We start from the raw sequence: 26286 nt of genomic DNA, 5'->3' as shown, positions 1-26286 counted from the left end.
ATTTTTGCCATGACCTTGAAGAGTGTTTAGCTCTTTTAGCTATTTTTTTGTTCATGTCTATGTTTAGCTATTTTTAATGCATCGTGTTTTTGAAGTTACTTTTAAAGAGCCTGTCTTAAGATGGATTGATCAACAGTCTGAGGTTGTCCTAAGTCATGTACGATGATTTTTAAGAAGATAGTTTTCAAGAAATGTCATTTTTCTTAAGTTTTGTCTTAAGACAAAATAATACTTCCAAAGTTGCAGCGCTGAAAGTTCAATGCAAACAGAGATATCGTCTTTTAAAATTCTGGAAGTTTAATGCCTACAAAAACAGCTGGTAAGGGACTACAACGAACTACTTCCCGAGTCTGATACGTCACAGACTCAGATAAACCCCGCGCTTGGGAACATGTAAGGAAGGGGGCGGGGCCATGCTGTGCTGCTTTAGAGAAGACGAAGAGAAAACTAGGGGTGCACGTAAAATCTATTCATATATGAATGACGATTCTGTCTTCTAACGATTCTAATGGATTCACAAGTTTCAAAATTAACGTTCTAAAACAGCGGTTCTCAATCCTGTTCCTTGTGTCGCTCTGCATCTCTCTCTCTCTCTCTCTCTCTCTCTCTCTCATTCAGATCATCAGATCAGCTCCAACAAACTGTTCCAATTATACATTTTCACATAGCAAGAAGCGTTATACATAGGGCTGGACAATAATTCAATATCAATATATATCGCGATATTTTTTTTTTCAATAACGGTGATATGATTTTAAACACATTTTCGATATTTTGATTTTTTTTTTTATATTTCGATATACATAACAGCATTTGTCACTGACTGACGTTAGGCGCGCAGCCGTCAGAAAGAGCAGAACACCATTGGCTACTTTCGTGATGACGTACACCGCAGAGTCACGCAACCAGTGCTCAGCACAGCAGTAGTAGGCTGATCTCCAACGCGGCAAATTTTAGCTACAAAATGAGCGCCCCTGACCGCAATACAAATGTGACTGAACGAGCTTCCACAAGTGAGGAGAAATCAGACGAAATGGTTGATAAGAGAGGAAAGACTAATTCAGTGGTATGGAAGTGGTTCGGCTATTTGAGATCTGATAAACTTCAGGTTTCAGCGTGCTGCAAAATGTGCCGGAGAGTAGTGCCGACTAGCAGCGGGAACACATCAAATCTGTTCCACCATCTGAAGCAGTTCCACCCGATAGAACATTCTGAGAGTCAGAAGATGAGGCACCATAAAAGTTTAAGCCAACAACGTGTCCCTCAAACAACACCACCATCGTCATCCCCAACACCAGTTGTGTCAAAAGAGAAACCCATGCAGCAAACGATCGCTGCATTCATGCCTTATGACAAACAGTCTAAACGTCATAAAGACATTACAAAGGCTGTAACAAACTTCTTTGCTAAGGACATGATGCCGTTTACTACGGTGGAAGACGTGGGCTTCAGGAAAATGATTTCAATCATCAACCCAAGATGCGAGCTCCCTGGGCGAAAATATTTTTCACGCGCAGCTATCCCTGCACTTTATGGTGAAGTTAGGGAAAGGGTGGAGGAACAACTGAAGTCTGTGTCATATTTCGCGACCACAGCTGACCTGTGGTCAAGCCGAACCTCAGAACCATACTTGAGCCTGACAGTCCACTTTATTGATCAAGATTGGAAGCTTGTCAGCTTATGCCTTCAGACGGTCTACTTTCCTGAGGATCACACGGGCGAATCAATTGCAGCCTCCTGGGGACTCCGCGAGGACCGGCAGGTCTGCATCACCACAGATAGCGGGACCAGTATCATCAAAGCCGCTGAGTTGAACAGATGGACAAGACTACAATGCTTCGGGCATCGACTGAACTCTGCTATTGGTAAGTTATACACAGCAATATAAATGGTAGTGTTATGTTAAAGCTGCATGTAACCTTTTTGGTCAAAAATTAGCTAAATGTATATAATGAGCCAGTACATCATGAATCCAATATCCAAACCGTGTTTTTGTCTTATCCTGAATCACTACGGTACACTATAATAAGTGTTTATATTCGGACTATTTTAAACTACTTCGGCTCGGCTCTGCTGCGGAGTAGCCCAGTACCTGCGTGATTCGTCATAGACATAAACAGAGAGAAGTAGTTCCGGCTACAATGTTCTTCCACAAGATGCATACAGAGCGCCACACGTTACGGACTGCAGCAGCTTTAATTGATTTTGTTTATATTAAATCATTGTACTTAATTAGTACTTAATTGTAACTATAATACTTACCCTGTAGTTGATTAGGTGATTTCATTCCCCCTATTTAAGTGATTTTATAGGCTATTCCTTTAATCTTTATTCAAGACATACATATTTGTATGGATTATACATACAGCAATTATTTCAATTAAATTCAAAGGTGTTTTACTGGCATTGGAACATATGTGAACATATGAACATTGTTACATATATTAATTTGCCAAATCAAGTGTGAAGTAAAAAAAAAAATTTATGAATAAGAATCATATTATTCTTACTGCAAAATTCTTCTGCTTGCATAATTTTTTTTATATTTTTCACTCAACAATGTCCCTGCCCCAGCAACATTTTTTTGTTGCTCACTCTTTTTCTCTTTTTTTCTGCAGCTGAGCACTTTTCATATTTTTTTTTATCCTGGCTAAAGCACTTTGGTTTATAAGAACAAGTTTTGTTACAATAAGTTTTGTGTAAAGAATAATATAATCAGCCTGTTATTGTTTAAAGATAAATATATTAATAAGGTCAGTCTGAGAGTCTTATGTTTATTTCACTTTTCTTGTTTGTATAAAGGTTAAATACAAATAAAAGGTGAACGTTCATTTATTTGTACCGTTTTTATTTCTAAAATATTATGTAGTTTTATAGGAGGAGGTTTCATAGACTTGGCAAATTAATTTTAATTTATTATTTATTTATAATTTTATAATTAATTTAAAATGAATTAACCTCAGAAGATTGTAGGTACAGACATCTGTTGTGGGCGTTATTGGCAGTTTTTCTGAGGCTTTTATATTGTTCATATCGATATCGAAATTATATCGTATCGACCGAAATTAAGAAATATATCGTGATATAAAATTTGGCCATATCGTCCAGCCCTAGTTATACATGGACGCGTGTGCGGTTGCGGTACTATATTAAAGCTTTAATCAGAATAAAACCGTATATTAAAAGCTAACATAAGCAGTAGCATAATAACAGCATATCTAAAAGTATGAGACAACAAACAAACAAACATACCATTAAGAGCCGTGCTTGCACAGGTTCTGCGCAATCCTCTTCACTAATATTCTCTGCGTCTCAATCGGGCTCAAATTGATAAGCAATATAGACCACGCCATTGTTTACAATACAACCAGAGCACATGCCACTGAGCTGAGGGGCGGGACATTTAGACGCACGCTCAGCAATTTAGTGAATCACAACACACTGAGCCAGCTAACCAGTCAGAGCCCATCACGTATTTCTGAGGGAGGGGCTTCATAAAAACAGGAAATAATCGAGGCGTTTGTCAGAGAAGGGACAGAGCGGTGTGGAATAAAGGTAAATTATATGAAAATTAGTGCGTTTTTTTAAAAAAACGAAGCATGAACACATGTTAGACTGCACCCCATAAACACAATCAAGCCAAGAAAAAAAAAACAGTAAATCACGCCCTTTAACACTGATGTTGTAATTCATGTTTATGACAAAAAAGATGAATCGTATGGCTGAAACACCATAGGTTTGTACAGTAAACCTTCAGTGTTCAGAGAAAACCAAGTTTCCCTCAAGTGTGATTCCGTGCAATGTGAGGGATTGTTTCAAATGGGCACTACGGTTTCAGGAAACAGTTTAACTGCACCATTCATTTCCCCAGCGATGCATTATACTATGGTTAAGCAGTGATCTATGTACAGAAAAAGAAATAGAGAAGCAGATATGACTAGTGGTGGTGCCGATCCTGTTCCTCCTCTGACTGCAGAGGAAGAGAAAGTTTTGGCCATCCTGGGGCCTGAGGCATTTAAAGGGATGACCTTTACAGTTAGAGCGTTTGAAGAACATGCTGACATTCTCCAGATCTCCTCAAGAAATTCAGCAGTCCATTCAAAAAGTTCCACAACATTGCATTAGAGTGTTTGGTATTATTGATGGCAATCCCAGTGTCAAGCCCTGTGGTAAATTACCCCTTGCACATCTGCAGGAACGGTTATCCAGTCATTGATGTACAAGTAGTGTGTGATCACCTGGGGATCTTCACTGATATTGTGGTGAAATGGCCTGGAAGCACACATGACTCTTTTGTGATGGCCAGTTTCATTTATTTGGGTATATTACCTATTAAAATTACATTTGGTTTCAGAAATTAAATTGTACAAATAAAGTGTGAGGACAACTCTGAATAGAACAGAGGCTTGCTGCAACGAGAGCACAATAAACACAATTCTATGTTCTAAAATCATTAAAAATGTTATATATCAATGCGCTGGTCAGTTTCTGCTCTGATTTTCACACTTTATCTTACACACATTTACGTGCAAATAAGCAGAAATCTCTGCACCTTTTTGCCACATGTGGCTTCAGTTTCATGTGACACTGCTTACCAATGTTTGTTCTAGCAAAAGCACATTAAACTGCAGCATGTTCCCTTATATTTCCAAAAACAGAATGAGGAAAGAATGAGCTTATGGACAGAATGAGAATGTGGACAGTTCCAACAAGGTGCAGTTATCATGGTTTATTCCTTCAATCAGAAATGATCTACAGTTTCAATCCCTCAATTAGCAATGAGGTATTCATATTCATATTGCAATACAGTATTTATTTTTATTGTGCTTTTTACCACACGTTGTTACAGAGCAGATTTACAAAGAACAGAGCTTTACACAGCGTTTCTGGATCTGATGTCATAAACTATAAAAGCAACAACAGGCACACCCACCAGAACAGTGATGGCCAATCGGATCACAGCTTCAGTAACACCACAACAGTGAATTTCTGAAGGAAAAATTAGGACTTCAGTTAGTTTGCTAAAGGAGGGTCATTTGTTTTGCGAGTTTTATTTATTTATTTAATACTGGAATTTATACCAGGTACCAAACAAATGCTAATATCAACACTGATGTACCTGAACATGTGTGACAGAGTTGACTGATGTCCAGATGTGTGGTCTGGTTGCTGATGGGATTGTTGAGCACACAGCTGTAGGTGTTTTTATCCTGATTTTCCACCTCCAGATGTAAAGAGACACTGCTGATGAGATGAGACACACTGATGCTGGACAATAAACTGTTTCCTTTGTACCAGGAGAGAGTCACATGACTCACATTCATCACTGAACACAGCAATGAACAATATGATGATGATGATGATGATGAACATTGTGAAGAGTCTCTGGTGATGACAGGAATGAGCAGGCAAGCTGGAAAATACACAGAAATCATTTAAAAATAAGATTAAACAAAATGAAAAAAAAAATGGCAGGAAATACATTTAGGCAAAAAATAAAAACCAATGTATGCATGACTCAGCATGAGCCCAGGAATCAGAGGAAAATGATGCTTCTAGAGCAACTAAAACATCAGAAGAATAACAATACAGATATAGTATACAATATATACATATTTAACAAGACTAACAGATACATTAGATATGCTACAGGTTTGTTCCCCCAACTGAGACCTACTAAATCTAATTCCAATCAACTTATGAATCATTTTAAATTATAAGTATTTTAATATTATGATATTGTATCAATAAAAGAGTTTGAAACGGACAAGTTACTTACAATAGACAGTAACATTGAATTTCTTGACTCGGTCCCCTGGCCCTCCCTTGATGTTAAGTTCATAAGGTCCAGAGTCTGTGGTTCTGATGTTCATGACGGTCAGAGATCCAGTCTGATGATCCAGCTGCAGTCTGTCTCTGAATTGCCCTTCAGTACCATTAAATAATGAGACCTCATTGTCATCTAAGAGAGCTATGAGAACACCTTGATCTCCAAACTTCCACAGTATCTTATTTATCTGTGTTACAGAAACATCAGTGTTTAGTGTGACAGATTCTTCCTCCGTCACTAACACTGACTTTATTTCATCTGTCTCAACACCAAACACACCTGCAGAAAAATAAGTTACAGAAAAATGAAACATACCTGAGAGAAAAGAGCACTAAGCACTATACTTAAACTTAGTTTTTTTTTTTTTTTTTTTATAGCTATTTTTAAATAGTTATTTTTCTCTGTGTCGAGAGTTTGACATGTCCAGATATGTTTTAAGATATTAACAATGATGCGTGCTTAGAAGACTGTAGAATTTTAATCTATATCACAAGTGTCAAACCTGAAGCCATAATACAGATAACTCACCGATGAGATGCCACGAATAATAAAGCAAGGCCAACAGGCAAAGCATTTTCTTCTTTTCGTCTCCAGTATAGCCTATTAATTTGCAAATTTGCTCTTAAAAGTTAACCAGATTTGTAGTTACATTACAGATAATCTGAGAAGATCTGTCCTACAGTGAAGTGAAGTTGTGAAGGTCGACAGTCAGTGAGAATAAACTCGCTTTTCACTTGTATCAAGTTAAACTCAGGAAACACGAAGCAGGACTTTCAATGGTTTAGTGTTTTACCCTTTCCGTACCCGAGTTACGTGTTCCTTGTAATGAAACTTGAATAAACCTGCACCCTCTTAAACCGACTTTCCACAGTCTCCAAAACATTCGCTTGTGGATATGATTGTCTCATATCGCCTCCTAGTGACAGTCGCGTGGAGCTTCAGTTTGGTCGTGAAGCAACCGCTACCAACCGCTTATGAATGATCTGTATGATTTGTGTGAATTAATATAATAGGCTAATTAATGTATTAATTATATCCACACAAAACAAACGAACCCGAGGCTTGAGACCCTCTCACATGCATGTATTATTTAGCATGCATTTTTAAAATGTTTTTATTCTGCTTGAGGCATGAAATAAATCGAACAGCATATAAATAACAAAATAATAATAATAATAAAATAGAACTATGTGGAAATCATAAGAGTGGTAGCTGAAGTATGCGATGCATGGTGTCCAGTTTGGTGGGCACAACATGGTTAGTCAAAATGTACTATGAAATCATTACTTGCTCATATGATCATTACTCATCACTGACTCGTTTCAGGTCAAACTTTTTTAATGCTTTATTTGAACATTCAAGTTACTACAATTAAAACAATAATTATTAAGAATAAATGCAATAGAAAAAAAAGAAGGCATTTAACAATCAACATCGTAGCTCAAAACAGAAACAGAGCTATATATATAAAAATACATAAATTAATAAAAAATACTTAATTAGGCCTACTCAATTTATATATATATATATATATATATATATATATATTAAAGAGATTAACGTTTGTGCAAACTGTACATGTTCTGACTGCCTGGGTTTTGTTTTGTTTTATTGTTTGTTTGTTTTTTTGATAAGAGAAAGCAAAATTTTACTCAAATAACGTTTTATTTCTGCTATCGCCCTCACCCTCACCGTGATGACGTCATGTTTGCAGCTCGCACCTTTACGCTCGCGCGGACGCGGTGATGTGGGTGTGTCTCTCAAACTACTGATAGTTATAGCCACAGCCTTCCGTACTAAACTCATCTCTCACTCAACGTCGCAGCAACATGAAGATCGTGATTTTAATGTTTTTGTCCATATTCGTCATTGACGGTAAGTGATTAAATTCTGATTTTCTTTGCTTTCGGTTTCACTTTCCACCAGGATCACCTGGATCACCTGGATCACCTGGCCTGCGCCACGGATGCTGGCTTCAGATCCTCATTAATTCATTAATTAGCATAAAACAAACTGTGAAGTTGAATGATTACTCTTACATTAATATGCTAAAAATGCATGTGATATCACCAGAGGTGGACAGTAACGAAGTAAATTTACTTGAGTATTGTACTTAAGTACACTTTTTGAGTATCTGTACTTTACTCGAGTATTATTTTTTCTGGAAACTTGCGACTTTAACTTCACTACATTTGAAAGACAAATATCGTACTTTTTACTCAACTACATTTATATCAAGGTCCCCAAGTAGAAAGTCGTTATATGTAGCAGTTTTTACAATGAGTGCATTTTCAGATTCACTGAACCCTTTTTTTCTGCGAAAATCCAGCCTGCGATCTGCCAGGACCTTCCTGTGTTGCCAAGTGTTACAGTATTTCTAAGCCTGCAGTTTTCCGCCTAGTTTTGAATGGACATTTGGCTGATATTTTTTAATCTGGCAACCTCGGGATCTTCCCCACTAAACTAATGTAAACGTCCACGCTACTGCACTCAAAAAAGGCATGTGTTAACTCATTAAAGCCCTTTGGAAAATTAACCATGTTTTTACTATAGTAACCATAACTATGGTATTTGCTGTAAAATCACAGTATCCACAAATTTACTATTATCTCACTATAGTAACCATAATTATGCTATTTGTAGTAACTTCAGTAACCACAAATTTACTATAGTTTCATTATAGTAACTATAGTTTAATTTTTGTAGTTAAACTATGACAATACAAATGGTAGGCTAATATATCTGTTAAAAATGCCCTCACTTTACCATATATATACAGTGAGGAAAATAAGTATTTGAACACCCTGCTATTTTGCAAGTTCTCCCACTTAGAAATCATGGAGGGGTCTGAAATTGTCATCGTAGGTGCATGTCCACTGTGAGAGACATAATCTAAAAAAAAAATCCAGAAATCACAATGTATGATTTTTTAACTATTTATTTGTATGATACAGCTGCAAATAAGTATTTGAACACCTGTCTATCAGCTAGAATTCTGACCCTCAAAGACCTGTTAGTCTGCCTTTAAAATGTCCACCTCCACTCCATTTATTATCCTAAATTAGATGCACCTGTTTGAGGTCGTTAGCTGCATAAAGACACCTGTCCACCCCATACAATCAGTAAGAATCCAACTACTAACATAGCCAAAACCAAAGAGCTGTCCAAAGACACTAGAGACGAAATTGTACACCTCCACAATGCTGGAAAGGGCTACGGGGAAATTGCCAAGCAGCTTGGTGAAAAAAGGTCCACTGTTGGAGCAATCATTAGAAAATGGAAGAAGCTAAACATGACTGTCAATCTCCCTCGGACTGGGGCTCCATGCAAGATCTCACCTCGTGGGGTCTCAATGACCCTAAGAAAGGTGAGAAATCAGCCCAGAACTACACGGGAGGAGCTGGTCAATGACCTGAAAAGAGCTGGGACCACCGTTTCCAAGGTTACTGTTGGTAATACACTAAGACGTCATGGTTTGAAATCATACATGGCACGGAAGGTTCCCCTGCTTAAACCAGCACATGTCCAGGCCCGACTTAAGTTTGCCAATGACCATTTGGATGATCCAGAGGAGTCATGGGAGAAAGTCATATGGTCAGATGAGACCAAAATATAACTTTTTGGTCATAATTCCACTAAACGTGTTTGGAGGAAGAAGAATGATGAGTACCATCCCAAGAACACCATCCCTACTGTGAAGCATGGGGGTGGTAGCATCATGCTTTGGGGGTGTTTTTCTGCACATGGGACAGGGCGACTACACTGTATTGAGGAGAGGATGACCGGGGCCATGTATTGCGAGATTTTGGGGAACAACCTCCTTCCCTCAGTTAGAGCATTGAAGATGGGTCGAGGCTGGGTCTTCCAACATGACAATGACCCGAAGCACACAGCCAGGATAACCAAGAAGTAAGAAGCATATCAAGGTTCTGGCGTGGCCTAGCCAGTCTCCAGATCTAAACCCAATAGAGAATCTTTGGAGGGAGCTCAAACTCCGTGTTTCTCAGCGACAGGCCAGAAACCTGACTGATCTAGAGAAGATCTGTGTAGAGGAGTGGGCCAAAATCCCTCCTGCAGTGTGTGCAAACCTGGTGAAAAACTACAGGAAACATTTGACCTCTGTAATTGCAAACAAAGGCTACTGTACCAAATATTAACATTGATTTTCTCAGGTGTTCAAATACTTATTTGCAGCTGTATCATACAAATAAATAGTTAAATCATACATTGTGATTTCTGGATTTTTTTTTTAGATTATGTCTCTCACAGTGGACATGCACCTACGATGACAATTTCAGACCCCTCCATGATTTCTAAGTGGGAGAACTTGCAAAATAGCAGGGTGTTCAAATACTTATTTTCCTCACTGTATATATATATATATATATACATATATATAAACTTAGGCCTACTGGTAAATTGCTGCTAAAAACTGGTCAGGGAAGTATATAAATCTGAACATTATTTTATTGTCAAAACACTGCACATAAATACATATATTTTTTTGCAAACAAATGATCAAAAAGTAGGCTAAATGAAAACACATGTTGTGAAGTTCACTGATTTCTGAGCATTTTATGAACACTGATCAGTTGATGGCAAAATTCAAAAAGACGGTTCTTTGGTGCAACCTGCACACCCATGGCTATACTGAGAGAGTATGATCCAGTTTTCTGAAGAGATTAAAGGTTTGTTTTCTTTTCAATGTTTGCTTTGTTTGCCTAAAATGAACCATATCATAGACTTCAATATCTCTTTGAAAAAGAACTTTGTAACTTTTAAACAAGTATTAAAATGAGTTCAATGTAGCTGTAGGAGTGTTAAATAAAAATAAAGATGATTATCTTCATTCAGTTGTTCCATTTCAATATGTTTTGTAACATAAAAGCTCTTAATTCCAAAGATAATACAAGCTAATCAGTGTATTCAGTAGGTTGCATTAGTGGCATATGGTATTGTAAATATACAACAATGCGACAATAAAACAATGCATTTACTTTTTACTTTTGATACTTAAGTACTTTTAAAAACATGTACTTCCGTACTTTCACTTAAGTAAAAATCTGTCTTTACAACTTTCACTTGTAGTGGAGTAGTATTTGACCAGTAGTACCTGTACTTTCACTCAAGTAAGGAAGTTGTGTACTTTGTCCGCCTCTGGATATCACTGAAATGCAACACTGAATTTAAAATAATTAGGCAAACCATTTAAAGGCTACCAATTACTCTCTCCTTAAGACAGCGACGATAAATACACCACTGCTCGCCTTAGCTGCTACATTTATTAACGTTTGCCCCTTGTTAAATTTCTAATAGTTCAGTACACATATTTATTTATTTCATTTATTGCAAAAATGTAACTTTTGTGATTTTAAATTTTAAATTCACAAAAAGAACTCCGTAATATATGTATGTTTACATGCTCATGCACTACAAATCATCCTGCACTGTTCCCCAGCCAGCTGCTTGAACTCAATGTTTCTCCTTGCACATGTACAGTACTTAACTGAAGCATTCGTATAGTTTGTATAGTTTGTATTTTTAGTTTGTATAGGTACTTTTTTATAGATAGTATATTTATATGTATAGTCAAAATCTATCAGTAGGATAGTTGTGTATAGGTTTATATTGTCTTACTCCATTGTTGTATGCCTGTATTTATGTAGCACCGTGGTCCTGTGAGGCACGACATTTCGTTCCACTGTATGCCCCGCATGTAGCGGAATGACAATAAAGCTCAACTTGACTTGACTTGACTTGACTTGACTAAATCAGGGTGCTGGCCAAGACAGGCAGCACACTTTTTTAATATATATATATATATATATATATATATATATATATATATATATATATAAACAAAAACAACAACAACATTTGATCATAGGACAAATACATTAATTCACTTATAGCCTACAAATATATATATATATAAAACGACCTTTTACCCATAGTTGTACAAACTTTCGGGATGTTTAAATCCTGAAAAGGGAAAGGGCTTTTGAATTAGTAATAAACCATAACGCTCCGTAATAAACAGAATTCAGCTCCTGTAAACAATGCTTAAACAAAGAGCCTGCATGTAGATAATATCACAATAATCCAACACTGACAAGAAAGTAGTAGCCATCAATATTTTTCATGCTTTAAAAGAAAGACAGGATTTAACTCTGAAGAAAAAGCCCAACTTCAACATTAGTTTCTCCACAAGTTGCTGAACATGAGGCCCAAAAAGAAAAGGAATCATCAACTAAAAATCCCAAATATTTATACTGTGAAACTACTTCTATCACCAAGCTTCGGAGAGTAAGCGAGCATGCATTTTTTTGAGGGTGTAGAATGTCTATTTGAAAACTGGTGGGGTAGGATTTATTCCGAGTAAGACATTGCAGACATTTTTGCAGACAAGTATGCACTTGACACAAGCTTTTATCCAAAGCAACTTGCATTGCTTTCAAGGTAAACATAACATAAACAAGGTGTTTGTTCATGCATGCATAGAAATATGGGGACCCAAATGTGGTGTCATTTGATAAATCCACAAAGAACTCAGTATCTCTGACTGTTTCTGTTTGTTCTGCAGGTGTGTTTGGTGTTGATCCAGATGGAGTGAAGACGGTGATAGAGGGAGACTCTCTTACTGTACAGACTGGTTTTACTGAAATGCAGAAAGACGGTCTAACAGAGTGGAAATTTAACAACACCAACATCGCAACAATCAATAAAGGAACTGGTAAAGTTGAATACAGTGATGATAAACTGATGAAGATGTTTAGCGGCAGACTTAATCTGGATCAAGCTGGATTTCTCACCATCTGGAACATCAGAATCAAACACTCGGGTGAATATAAAGTAGAGAGTACCAGCAGCGTAGGGACCAAATCCAAAACTTTCAAAGTTATTGTGGAAGGTGAGTCAATTAAATCTAAACTTCTTCGTGAGAATATGCAAGCTGAGAGTTTAATCACTGTCTGTGAAACTATTTTTGCAGAATCTCCACTCAAATCTGTCGAAGATAAAGATGAAATAAAGGTATTGTCAGCCACGAAGGGAAGTTCTGAGACTCTACACACTGATGCTGAACTACAGAAACATGATCTAATACTGTGGAGATTTGGAGCTGAAGGATCTCTCATTGCTAAAGGTGATACAGAAGACAATCACACAGCTTACTATGATGGTGACGATGGGAGATTCAGAGGCAGACTGGAGATGGACAGTAAGACTGGATCGCTGACCATCACAGACCTCGAAACTGAGCATACTGGAGAATTTAGACTAAAGATCATCAGCGACAGAAGGATCGTGTTCAAAAGATTCACTGTTACTGTCTCTGGTGAGTCACATTATTCTTTCAGCACAACTCTAAATCTCTGAGTCTGCTAATAATTTACATATTCAGTTAATGACTGTCTCTTTATCATTGCATGTTCAGGTCTGTCTCCAGGTGCTGTAGCAGGAATATGTATTGGTGTTCTGCTGATCGCTGCAGCAGCTGTAGCAGCTGGTGTTATGATTTATTGTCGAAGCGATCACTTCAAATTAAAAAATCTCATGTGTAAGTCGAACAAAAGTCATGCAGATGATGAAGAATCATAAAGAATCACACAGTATCTTAGCATTTCTGATATGTTCATCTGTTCATTTATTTCTGTTTCTATGTGCTGCTGTGACATGAAGCGAAGGTCTCTAAACAACTAGAGCAAATGTGTAAGTATTACAGCTGATATGAGAGAAAAGTGAGGTTGACTGTGCTACAATGTGATTTTTTTTTTATTGTCAATATTTATAATTTTCTGCTTGTTTGATTTAGTGCAGTGTTATGCTGAATGACATACTCATGACTGAATCTCTAAATTTACAACAAACTCACTTATAATCTCCTTATTTCTGTTTCTATGTGCCACTGTGACATGAAGCGAAGATGACTAAACAACTAGAGCAAATGAGTAGGTATTGCGGCTGATGCAGTGGGGAAAATTTAGCTTTATTGCGCTGCAGCAATGTGCATTGTGCATTGAACGATTCTGAACTAATTGCATCTGTTCTTGAGTCAACAACACACTAATTCAGATGATTCGATCAGAGCGAATCTCCTGTTAAGAATTCACTGAATTCTCAAGTCTGACTTTAAATGAGCCAAAACTGGGAGATCCTTGGAGCCTCAGTGTTATGTTAAAACACATTAATGATGGATTTAATTAATGTTCATGCATACAACATTACTGCTCATTAATATAAAGTCATGCAGGGCATGAAGTGTTTTTCAGAAGCACACAGTGTGATTCACAAAGTGTTTCTGTCATGTTCATCTGCTCATTCACTTACAATCTCCTCATTTCTGTTTCTATGTGTTGCTGTGACATGAAGCCAAGACCAATGAAAAAGACCTGGGTAAGTGTTAAAACTGATGCAGCAAGAGAGTTTTATTGTGAATCAATAGTTCATAAATATGATATGAAAATATTTTTTTAAACCTGTCTGTGTGTCTAGTGCATTACAAAACAAACAAACAAACGATGAATGTGAAGTGTGAAGTGATTATTAGAAGCACATTTCTGTCTTGTTCATCTGATCACTCACTTATAATCTCCTCATTTCTCTGTTTCTATGTGCTGCTGTGACCTAAAGCGAAGATCTCTGTACAAATAAATAAAATGGGTAAGTATTACAGCTGATTCAAAGAGAAAAAAATGCTGATTCAAGAGAAAAAATGGCTTCATGATGAGTGTAGAGTAAAATAAAATAAAAATGTTACAGATGTAACAGAAACCTAAACTAATTAAAATATATATATATAAATTAATTGCTGTGAAAAGTATGTTTATTGATAATTCAATTATTAAATTTAGTGTTCACACACTAAATTACTGTAATTATAGATCATATAAAGTCATGCAGATGATGAAATGATTAGAAGCACATTCTCAGTGTTTCTGACATGTTCCTCTTTTCATTTACTTATAATCTCCTCATTTCTCTGTTTCTATGTGCCACAGATGAAGTGAATGTGAGTGGAAATGAAAAACGTAAGTATTCATAGTCATCATTCATATTTTCATTAGAAGTTCTGCGTTTGTTTGATTTAGTGTGATAATTACTGAAGTATTGAGCTGCATGACATTAATATACTGATGTAATTGTTATAGATCATTAAGTCATGCAGATGATGAAGTGATTATTAGAAGCACATGAAGAATCACACAGTATCTTCTCAGTGTTGCTGACATGTTCATCTGTTCGTTCATTTAAAGGGGTCATATGACGTTGCTAAAAATAACATTATTTTGTGTATTTGATGTAATGCAATGTGTTAATGCAGTTTAAGGTTAAACAAAACACATTATTTTCCACATACTGTACATTTATTGTTGCTCCTCTATGCCCTGCCTTTCTGAAATGCGTCGATTTTTACAAAGCTCATCGTTCTGAGAAGCGAGGCGTGCTCTGATTGGCCAGCTATCCAGTGCGTTGTGATTGGTCGAATACCTCAAGCGTGAGACGGAAATGTTTCACCCCTTACCGTATTGTGATGTCATGTCCCGGTGCGACGACACAAAAACAATAAAACCCATTATAAACAAGCCATTTCTTGCATCCAGTGGGGACATAATTACTGATTACAATGACTTATACTGTCTTTTTACGCGTTGCATCACGCCGTGTAAACATTACCATGTCTGCATTTGTGATTGGAGAAACGACAAACAACAAGCACTACTCTACACTGCTCAAAACTCGTGTTTGAATAGTCAGTGGCAGAAACATACTTACAGGCTGTGAGTCAGAAGCGTCAGACTGTCCTTGCAGAGTTGAAATTGCCCCACTTTATAGAAACAGCCTTTGTACAAGCCATCATTGTAGGTTACTCTTCCAGGATCAGGAAATAGTCCTCTGTAAAATGCGCTGCACACATTCAAATATTTGGTTGAACTGTTCTGGAACAGTGTTGTAAATACAACTTAACCACTGATTTCTAGTTGTGTACTCATTTGGAAGCCCAAACAAAGTACTTTCGCTTTCACAACGAAACACAGCGTCTCCAGGACATGGCGCCGGCGGCAGCAACAACACTACAGCGAGAATAAAAGTCCCGCCCTCTTTCATTGCGTATACGTTTGGGCAGTGTTTTGCAAATCTTCCCACACCGTGACATAGAAATGTGGGGTGTGTTTAATGAGCCGTTTTAGGTGGGCGTGGCAGAGTCTTAACTTTTATAAAGAATATCTCTTTGGTTTTGAGACTTTAGTTTTTGCAACTTCAGGGATCTTATCTATGCACAAACCGAGAAACAAAGAAAGGAAAACTTGAAATCGCATCATATGACCCCTTTAAAATCTCTTCATTTCTGTGTTTATATGTGCTGCTGTGACATGAAGAGGAGCTCTATGGAAAACTAAAACTAATGTGTAAGTATTCAGTTGATACAATGAGAGAACGGTGAACTTTATATAGCTACAGTAGTTTAAATGTAAAAAATAGTTTTCATAGGCAATATTTATATTTTGCTTGTGTTTGACTGAGGTATGATTGTCCTGTATTGAGCTGCATGACAGCAGTGATCATTAATAAAAAGTCATGCTGGCGATGAAGTGATTATTAGAAGCACATGAAGAATCACACAGTATCTGCTCGGCGTGTCTGTCATGTTCATCTGTTTATTAATTTAAAATCACCTCATTTCAGTGTTTCATTCACTGTTCATTCACTTATAATCTCCTAATTTCTCTGTTTCTATGTGCTGCTGTGACATGAAGCGGAGGACTATGAAAAAGCATTGCGTAAGTTTCAAGAGAAAGGAGTTTTATTGTGCTACAGAATTTAAATATATCATTTTTCATTATAAGTCAACTAATTTTAAAACATTAAAACAACAAAGCAACAAATGCAGCGAGAAGTATTGTTTATTCAAATTAATGATGCTTTCACACACAACATACTGTAATTGTTACTGATAATTCAAATAAAGTAATTTACATAATGAAGTTCATTTTAGAAGGACACAAATAATCACACTCTATCTTCTCAGTGTTTCTGTCATGTTCATCTGTTCATTCACTCATAATCTCCTCGTTTCTCTGTTTCTGTGTACTGCTGTGACATGAAGCCAAGATCTCTAAACAACTAGCGCGACTGCGTAAGTATTAAAGCTGATATGAGAGAAATGTGAGCTTTATTGTGCTACAGTAGATTTTAAATGTGTAATGATTTTTTCATAGCCCATATTTATCATTTTCACCACAAGTTCTGCTTGTGTTTGATTTAAGTGTGATTGTCCTGTATTGAGTTGCATGACATTAATATACTCATCATACAACATGTGATATACAATACTGTGTTCCTGATTGCTAAAATGCTGAATTTACAAAAACTTAATTATGATCTGTGTTTGATTATGTCTGTTTGTGTATCAGCTGTAGTGTTTGTTCATGTTGTGTTCTTCTGATATTGAAGCTCACAGAACTCACAGAAAAAAGAAAGCTGTAACTCATTGTGTCAGTGTTTCTGTCATGATCATCTGTTCATTCACTCATAATCTCTTCTCATAATCATTTCTCTGTTTCTATGTGGTGCTGTGACAGGTGAACAGAAGATCCCAGAACGACTGTGTAAGTATTAAAACTGATGCAGCAAGAGAAAATGTAGCTTTAAGAGTTTAAATGTAAAATGATTTTTCATATTCAATATTTATCATTTTCACCACATGTTCTGCTTGTGCTTGATTTAGTGTAGTGATTAAGTTTGTGATTGTTCAGTATTAAGCTGAATGACATTCATACTCATAGCTGAATCTTTGTGTTTAAACTGCTGAATTTACAACAAACTCACTTATAATCTCCTCATTTCTGTTTCTATGTGCTGCTGTGACATGAAGTCGAGCTTTCTGAACAAGTAAACCAACTGAGTAAGTATTACAGCTGATACGAGAGAAAAATTAGCTTCATTATGCGATAGTAGAGTTTAAAATAAAAACGTCACAGGTGGTAAAATTATATAAAATAATTGTTGTGAAAAGTATTGGTGATAATTCATGTTATTGATGGATTTAACTAGTGTTCACACAATATTACAGTAATTATTATAGATCATTAATAAAACGTAATGTGGAGGAGGAAGTAAATATTTGAAGCACATGAAGAATCACACAGTATCTTCTCAGTGTTTCTGACATGTTCATCTGGTCATTCACTTAAAATCTAATTTCTCTGTTTGTTTGTGCAACCTTGACAGATGATACGGAGACGTCTCAACAGGAAATATGTAAGTATTACAACTGAAACAAGAAGTGTAAAACGTTTTTTGTTGTGCAAGAAGAAATGTTCAATGAAAAAGGGGTTTAATGCTTTGCTGAAACCCATAAGTTTGTATAAATATAGTACAAATGCTTCATTACTTTATATAAAGATGCTGTATGTAGGATTGACACCTAGAGGTTGAACTAGGTATTGCAGTCCAAATTCAAAATATTGGAGAGAGTTGCCGAGTCACCGCATGAGACGATCGCTTGGGGTGATGCATGCGAGTCAGAGTCCATGGAGAACGAGATGACCGAGTATTCTCCTTTCTTTGCGCTGTATGATGATGATGTGTTGTCCACTGCGGCCTCTGACTCAGAGGATTTAATGGCGGAATCCTGCAGTTCTCTCCCTCCGAGCGGACAGGAGAAACGCAATTCCTCATCTTACAATGAGTTGTTAGATGTTGTGACGCGCGGTGGACAAGTTGGGATTAGACTGGGACTGTGAGCCGACGTAAAACCAGGCCCAATCTAAATTGGATGACCGGTTTTTTACTAGTGGTACTCCATCCCAGCACCGTAGGCCTCTTCCCTTCTTTCAAGACATCCACCAAGAGGTTTCTAGGTCTTGGAAGCAGCCTTTTTTGGCGCGTATTACAAACGCCACTGCCACTGATTTCGCCACCGTGTCTAAAATGGCAGATCACGGTTACAGGGCAATGCCGACCGTCGAAGAGACTCTCGCGACACACCTCGCGCCTAATTCAGCTCTGTCTTGGAAGTCACACCCTATGTTGCCGTCCAAGCCATGTAGGATCGCTTCCAGTTTAATCGGGAAATCTTACATGGCCACTGGGCAGGCTGCGGCCACGCTAAATTCTATGGGCATGCTTCAAGCCTACCAGGCAGAGCTTCTCAAGGAGCTGGAAGAAGGGGAAGGCCTCACTCCTGAGGCCGTTAAGGAGCTCAGGAGAGCTACAGATTTGGTGCTTAGAGTTACCAAACATACAGCTCGAGCAGTGGGTAGGTCCATGGCATGGACCAAGAGCCAGAACATTTCACCTCATTGTCATCCACTTCACAGAATTACGGTGACACGCAGAGGTTTTCGTGCTCTAAAGCCATGGAAAAGACCCCAGTTCCTTCAGAAAGGAGTCCAGTTGGGGGCGTGTCTTCATCACAAAACTATTACGATGGACGCGTCCTGATGGGCTGGGGGGCGGTCCATCAAGGACGCCCAGTCTGTGGAGTTTGGTCAGAGGAACATCGGAGCTGGCACATAAATCGTTTGAAACTATTGGCAGTCTTCCTGGCTCTCAGACAGTTCTTACCGCAGTTGACGGGCTGTCATGTGTTAGTCAGGATGGACAACATGATCATAGTTTCTTATCTGAATCGTCAAGGAGGATTACATTCACATATCCCAGGTCACCTGAACTCAGGATGGCAGAGGTTTGGACGAACGGAAGTGGATCTGTTTGCTTCAAGCACGACTACGCACTGCCCACTCTGGTTTTCCCTTTCTCCCCCGTATCCTGTAGGTCTGGATGCTCTGGCCCACGAATGGCCCAGAACCAGTCTGTATGCTTTTCTCCCAATCCGGCTGCTCCCAGTAGTTCTGCTCAGAGTACAATCAGACAGAGTGGAGCACCTGTTGTTAGTGGCCCCATGGTGGCCCATGCAGTCGTGGTTCTCGGACCTGGTCAGTCTGTCGGTCGCCTGTCCTTGGGAGATTCCCCTCAGACAAGATCTGTTGACACAAGCTCGGGGCACGATTTGGCACCCTCGGCCAGATTTATGGAAGCTATGGGTGTGGCCCCTTAGCGGAATGCGTTAATGTCTCTCTCTCTCCACAAGACACTTATATGCTTTCAAGTGGAGACTTTTTGAGTTCAGAGTCGTTTTTCTGAAGGAGTGACCCCCGCTACTCTCAAAGTGTATGTAGCGACCATATCTGCAGGACATGCACTCGTAGGAGGTGTTTCAGTAGGTCGTAATTTTTTGGTCTCATGTTTTATGCAGGGTTTGAGATGGCTTAGGCCTTTCCGTCCGACACAAGTTCCTTCTTGGGATCTATAGATCGTTTTGGAAGGTCTGTCGGGCCATCCTTTTGAGCCGTTGGAGTCTGTGTCAGAAAAATGGTTGACTCTTAAGACAGTTCTTTTGGTGGCCTTATCCTCCCTCAAGAGAGTAGGGGATTTGCAGGCTCTATCCATCAGCCCTTCATGTATGAACTTTGCCCCAGGGTTGATAAAAGTTTTATTGTGACCTAGGCCTGATTATGTTCCTAAGGTCGCTTCGAATCCATTTCGCTTTCAGCAAGTGGTCTTAGAGGAGCATTAAGGGCATTAAGAATCTATGTAGACCGCACAGCTCAGTGGCGTGGATCTGACCAGCTGTTCGTGTGTTTTGGTGGTAAGAGCAAATACTCTGCCTTCACTAAGCAGCGAATATCGCATTGGTTAGTTGAGGCTATCTCTTTGGCCTACGAGGCGCGTGGCTTGACTTCGCCTCTAGGATTACGTGCTCACTCTACGAGAGCAGTGGCTTCTTCTCAGGCCTTTCTGAAAGGGTCATCGATGGAAGATATTTATGCTGCAGCAGGATGGTCCTCTCCTAGCACCTTCATCAAGTTCTACAGTCTCGACGTGAGGATGGCTCCTGGCTCCCGGGTCTTATATGCTTGAGCAGACGCTTTCCTTGGTCTCCAGCTATCTAAGGTATGTCAGGCGTTCCCAAAACGATGACGTCATCGCAGCATTGAAGTGAACCTATGAAAGGGAACATCTCGGTTACGTATGTAACCCTGGTTCCCTGAATAGGGAACGAGATGCTGAGATGAGGGCCGTTCCATACCTTGATAGCGCTTCCTTCGTCATATATGAAAACCTGATGAAATAGCGCATGGCACGCTCATATAGCATACATTACATATGCGTGGGGGGCAGTGCTAAGCTCTATTTGCCCAATAAATTGGCATGATGGTATAAGGGCTTCAGACATTTGTCACACCGAGGGTGTTCCCAAAGCGATGACATCATCGCAGCATCTCGTTCCCTATTCAGGGAACCAGGGTTACATACGTAACTGAGATGTTTTCCACCAACTGCCAAACCGGGGTGCCGAAATACAATTGGTTAAACTGGCAGTGGGCGAGTTTCACAAACCAAAACAAACACAGACATTTTGGCCTGGAACGCACATTTTCAAAGGAGAATAACTGACTGTAGCATTTTTCAGATAAACAAGTATGTTAACTTGGCATGTTTCTTAACCCTTTCGCACATGAGTTTAAAATATTCTAGCTGAGCCCCAGGCGTGAGTTTTTTTTAGGCGACCGTTATTTTAGAACTTATAGCCTTATTGTTTCCATGGCGACGCGTCATGCTTGTCATGTGACACACCGCAGCCGTAATAGCGCTGTATGACACATGGATTGCTTTTATTTCGTTTTTCCTTTTTTTATTATTAATATTCACAAACATACTCGCTATATTATTAAATATCTGATATTCCGATTCTGAAATATGTGCAAGTAAATGTGTTTGGTTGTTTAAACACGTTTATAATGATCGTGTTAGTTCATCTATACCGGGTGATGGGCGCCGCCATGTTTGCTCGCTGAATCCAGCTGTGGGATTTACAACACGTAAATTCATCCTCTCCTCCCGAAACACGTTAAAATAAGTCTCCAGTAAACTGGGAGAAGAGCAGAGTAAACTTTATTGTTACCTACACTATGTGTATATGATATCAATAAAACATGTCGTCAGATTATATTTGTAAGGATCATTATTGCTGCTTCCATAGACATCAGCGCATATTTTACAAACTATAAATGTATGGCTTTGCTAGTACTTATGTGTATTTAAATGTCTGAAATCTTAATAAGCATTATATGGTTGAAAACACTGAATAAGTGATAATATTACAAGCGCCGCTGTCTGATCTGGCTCCGCGCCAGAAAGCAGATTTGAATTTCAGCAGTTGATGACGTGACTCACTGAAAGTTCTAATCACACCGGTGTGATCGTACGCCCAGGGACCAGCCAAGACTGATCACACCGGTGTGATCGTACGCGTTAAAGGGTTAAATATCTGCAAACATATTATGTTTTTTTTTTTGTTTTTGTTTTTGTTTTGCTTTAGTAGAGTCAAAAACTTACATGCAGCACCTTTAATTTTTTTTTTTTTATAGTATAAGTATTTTGTTGACATTTACTTCACTACACTAAACTAATAATTTCAAAACTAATGTTCACAAGCAAACACATTTCATCTAATGTCTGCTTTGTCTTTATTACATTTATTATATATAATTATATATATTATATTTGTCCTTATGCCTTATTATTTCTCTGTTTCTAGGTGCTGATATCCCACAAGAAGAGACACCGAGACCAGAGATCAGAGATGGTGAAAGGGAACGGTTCATTGTTGTTGAAGAGACTGCCATAAGTAAAGCGTTTGGTGCTGCTAAGATATTGAGAGACAGTCAGGGCAGGAAGAGCATTGCAATCAGAGCTGAAGATGATGAAGTTCATACACATGGTGAGTAGTTGTCTTTTAATGTAATAGTTTTCATATAAGAAGGGTTTGTTCATTCAGTTGTAATAAATGGGTAACACTGGTCCAAGTTTTCAGAAGTGAAATTATAGTTTTGTGAGAACAGACCCAGATATAGATCATTATTAACTGAAAATATCCCATCAGCTATAGTATTGTTTATTGTTCTCATTAATTAAGTTAAGTTAAGTCGTGACGTATTGTCAAGTATGGTGACCCATACTCGAAATGGTGCTCTGCATTTAACCCATCCAAATGCACACACACACACACACACAGTGAACACACACCCGGAGCAGTGGGCAGCCTTGCTCCAGCGCCCGGGGAGCAATTTAGGGGTTCGGTGCCTTGCTCAAGAGCACCTTAGTCATGTTATTGAATTAATTTAACAAATTAATTTAACTAACTAATGATTAATTTAACTAATGTTCACACACAGCAATACTTTAATTGTTACTGTTCAATAATAAAAAGTCATGCAGATGAAAACGTGATTATTAGAAGCACATGAATAATCCAATGCTATTTTGCGACCAATTCGTACATATCTTACGAGGTGGCTAATTCGTAAAAATTTTTACAACCTCATTTGTACAATTTGTGTGACTGGTAGGTTTAGGGGTGAGGTTAGGTGTGGTCCTTCGTATGAATTCGTACGAATTAGCCACCTCGTAAAATATGTACGAATTCTTCTCAGGGTTGCTGACATGTTCATCTGTTCATTCACTTAAAATATAATTTCTCTGTTTCTGTGTGCGGATTTGACAGATGATGTGAAGATCTCTGAACAAGAAACAAGTAAGTATTAAAACTGATACAGCAAGTGCAAAATATTTTATGTTTTTACTTTTCTTTTTTACTAAAACTACATTTTAAAGAGAAAATCTACTATTAAAGATCGCCACACACTAGACATATCTGAGATATGGGGCTGAAGTCAGGATTTCTGGATTTAAACATGTTTTTGGATCAAAACTATGTATATAAGTATATATTCAAAACAAGTGATTAAAAGGGTTCAGTTCTGTAGAATTGTCAGCAAATTAGAAATGATAAACAAACCTTTACTTTCAAGGATATTTTCATTTTAAAGCTGCAAGAATGCTTGTATATTCACCATAAATCTACTGCCCAAGTTGCTCTGCACAGATTAAAGATGCTAAAGCATTAAAGACATTTTATTTTTGTATTTATAAAGCAAGTCTTGTCTCAGTGTTTTAAGTAGGTATTCCTACATAACATTTACACTGGCAATGTACTTTATGTGCATTTGGACAGATGCTGAAATGTAAAATATGTATAATATACACTAACCATTTCTTAACAGTATAGTTTCTGTTCCTGTATATACAACTTCTTACAAGTCTCTGTTTCCAGGTGAAGAGACACCGAGATCAGAGATCAGAGAAGGTGAAAGGGAACGGATCATGTATGTTGAAGAGACTCCTATAAGTAAAGTGCTTGGTACTGATAAGAGATTGAGAGACAGACAGGGCAAAAAGAGCATTGTAATCCATAAAACCAATACTGAAGACGCTGCAGTTGAAACACATGGTGAGTAGTTGTCTTTTAATGTAATATTTTTAATATAAGAATGGTTTGTTTGTAGTGTTCACGGTGCTCCTGCAAAAGTGATGTAATATAACAAAATAATGTTACAATTAAATAATGTTATAGTTACTACCAGGTGCAAAACAGCTTGTTGTCCAAATGGACTTTATCACACTGAAATGAACAAAATTAGATGGTATAATTTCCTGACAAAAAAAAAAAAAAAAAGAACCAAAAAGTAGAGACTATAAGACTTTATAGTGCACTGTATTCCAAATTTCAAAGTCAAATTATAGTTTTGTGTGAGGAACAAACCCAGATGTAGGTCATTATTCAGTGAAAATATCAGTTTAAGTTTTCAAATCTCATTTCCACTTACTTACACCTGACAGATTTTTTTCTTCTTCTAGTTTTCATGCGACCATCTTGTCTAATAAATGTAAATGTTTCATTGTCTAATTAATTGTCAATCATCTGTGATTGTTGTTAAAACAGGATCGGATGGAAAAGCTCCCGAAAATGAGCTGAAAGAAGGTGAGATTCTGTTGTTTGCTCTGAATCTCTTCAACTTTAAAACCAGATCTTGATTTGAGGTGTAATGTAGCTTCATTCAGTTGATTCATTCAGATTTCAAACTCCATTTTACACTGATCCATTCATATATTCAAATAAAAAAAAAATTAAATTAAATAAATAAATAAAATAAACATTCTCTGGAACACAAGCTGCCAGAGAAATGGCTAATTTGTAAATCTTTTAATGCGTTATAAGATCAGTGCTCAAACAAGATTTAATGTAATTTGATAGCAAAATATTGACATTTTGATTTCTCAGGAACAACTACAGTTTTGATCAACAGATTTGTTTCTTTATAATTTCTGTGATTGCCTCTGTTTCCTTTCAGAATCAACAGGAAAAGAAGTAAATGAAGAAACGGCTTTAATGAGCCAAAAGGAAGAGGATGAACCAAATGAGTAGATATAGAAGAGCTCAGTTTAGTGAGATAAGACACGCCCACCAGTGTCAATCACTGTGATATCATCGACATTTCATCTCAGTCTTTCACAAGCCTCTAGAATCCATCAGTCAAAGTGCAAAAAGCTTTTTGGTTTCAGATGAACAGGGAAATGTGTTGATAAAAATGTCATATATGACTATTAATGTTACTCTACATACTTCTTACTCTAAGATGTGTTTTACCTCAGAAATATCTGTCAAACCACTGTATGTGCTGTTCACGGTTTATGTTCTCGTTCAGCTCTGATCCCAGTGTCTCTAATGATCACATGACCTTCTCCTCGTGTGTAGAAATTCATCAGACTGTATACAAGAGACACACAGTATTCAGTGTCAATGTGACACTTTTGTTGCAGAAATTAACCAACTAAGTTACTCTATTTTCATTTAAACTGAAAACTTTGCATGTGTTATGCTATATTAAATAACAATGCTTAAATATGTTATCCAAAGATATATTTTAAAGAAATCATCCTTTAATCAAAGTACAAATTTGACCTGAATTTAGAGTGTATTACGTCCAGAGACGTATTTGTTTCCATTTAGCAGGAAGTACTAGCTGCCAGCTGCCTCCAATGATTGGTTGCCTACTGTGATTGGAAGAATTTAAGCCTTGTTGATTGGGTTTCTCTTCAGTGTTATTGTGTTTACATTCTTGTTGTAATTGGTGTTTATGACAAGAAATACTTTCTGGGTTGTAAGCTATTATTTGTTCGTGTATTGTTCTTAATTAGTTTATATTGTTAGGTCTTTGGGAATTGGTTAGTAGAGAGGTGGGTGCCATTTTCTTTTGAACTTCTTGTCTCCTGTTTAAGCTATTTGGGGAGTTAGTGTAATTTGTTGTATTTGTTTTCTTTTCTTTTAATAGTTTAGTTTTTCTCTCTACTGGTTAGATGGGTTATGCTTGTTGTTTTGGCCTTTGTCCCCTCGTGAAACATTGGGATCCTCCCACATTTATAAAATAAACTTGTTTTTTATATTGAGTTGATTTTTGAAAGCACTGGGGTTGGGAACTGGACCTTGCTGCCTCCACACATCACACCATTTTATTCTGTTACATGTTCCTCCATCCCTAGACTATATT

General features: G+C 37.7%; 2 protein-coding genes across 7 annotated transcripts; one reads left to right on the top strand and one right to left on the bottom strand.

Moving 5' to 3' along the window:
* Positions 1 to 82: 82 nt before the first annotated feature.
* LOC131530377 (uncharacterized) lies at positions 83 to 26179 on the top strand. Of its 5 annotated transcripts, XM_058760604.1 has the most exons (21): positions 1747 to 1865; positions 5229 to 5408; positions 12414 to 12740; positions 12822 to 13166; positions 13266 to 13388; positions 13511 to 13540; positions 13750 to 13779; positions 14201 to 14224; positions 14462 to 14491; positions 14830 to 14859; positions 16210 to 16239; positions 16588 to 16611; positions 16938 to 16967; positions 17413 to 17439; positions 17706 to 17735; positions 18062 to 18091; positions 22437 to 22619; positions 23403 to 23432; positions 24012 to 24188; positions 24681 to 24719; positions 25090 to 26179. In XM_058760604.1, the coding sequence occupies exons 3-21, from the start codon at positions 12494 to 12496 to the stop codon at positions 25161 to 25163; spliced, it is 1533 nt and encodes a 510-aa protein (XP_058616587.1). In that variant the 5' UTR covers positions 1747 to 1865; positions 5229 to 5408; positions 12414 to 12493; the 3' UTR covers positions 25164 to 26179. The 5 variants fall into 5 exon arrangements, with proteins under 5 accessions (XP_058616583.1, XP_058616585.1, XP_058616584.1 ...); XM_058760600.1 differs by lacking the exon at positions 5229 to 5408 and having other exon boundaries at positions 83 to 1865; XM_058760603.1 differs by lacking the exons at positions 1747 to 1865; positions 5229 to 5408 and adding an exon at positions 7568 to 7705.
* LOC131530414 (SLAM family member 5-like) lies at positions 4666 to 6741 on the bottom strand. Of its 2 annotated transcripts, XM_058760677.1 has the most exons (5): positions 6635 to 6697; positions 6359 to 6506; positions 5780 to 6109; positions 5120 to 5413; positions 4666 to 4989 (listed from the first exon to the last, which is right to left on the bottom strand). In XM_058760677.1, exons 2-5 carry the CDS (start codon positions 6402 to 6404, stop codon positions 4874 to 4876), a joined length of 786 nt encoding a protein of 261 aa, XP_058616660.1. In that variant the 5' UTR covers positions 6405 to 6506; positions 6635 to 6697; the 3' UTR covers positions 4666 to 4873. The 2 variants fall into 2 exon arrangements, with proteins under 2 accessions (XP_058616660.1, XP_058616659.1); XM_058760676.1 differs by having other exon boundaries at positions 6359 to 6741.
* Positions 26180 to 26286: the final 107 nt, after the last annotated feature.

The sequence above is a fragment of the Onychostoma macrolepis genome, chromosome 22 (assembly GCF_012432095.1).
Source record: "Onychostoma macrolepis isolate SWU-2019 chromosome 22, ASM1243209v1, whole genome shotgun sequence".
NCBI classification, from domain to species: Eukaryota; Metazoa; Chordata; class Actinopteri; order Cypriniformes; family Cyprinidae; genus Onychostoma; species Onychostoma macrolepis.
Note: the sequence above shows the minus strand (reverse complement) of the source record. Positions and strands in the feature narration are given on the sequence as shown.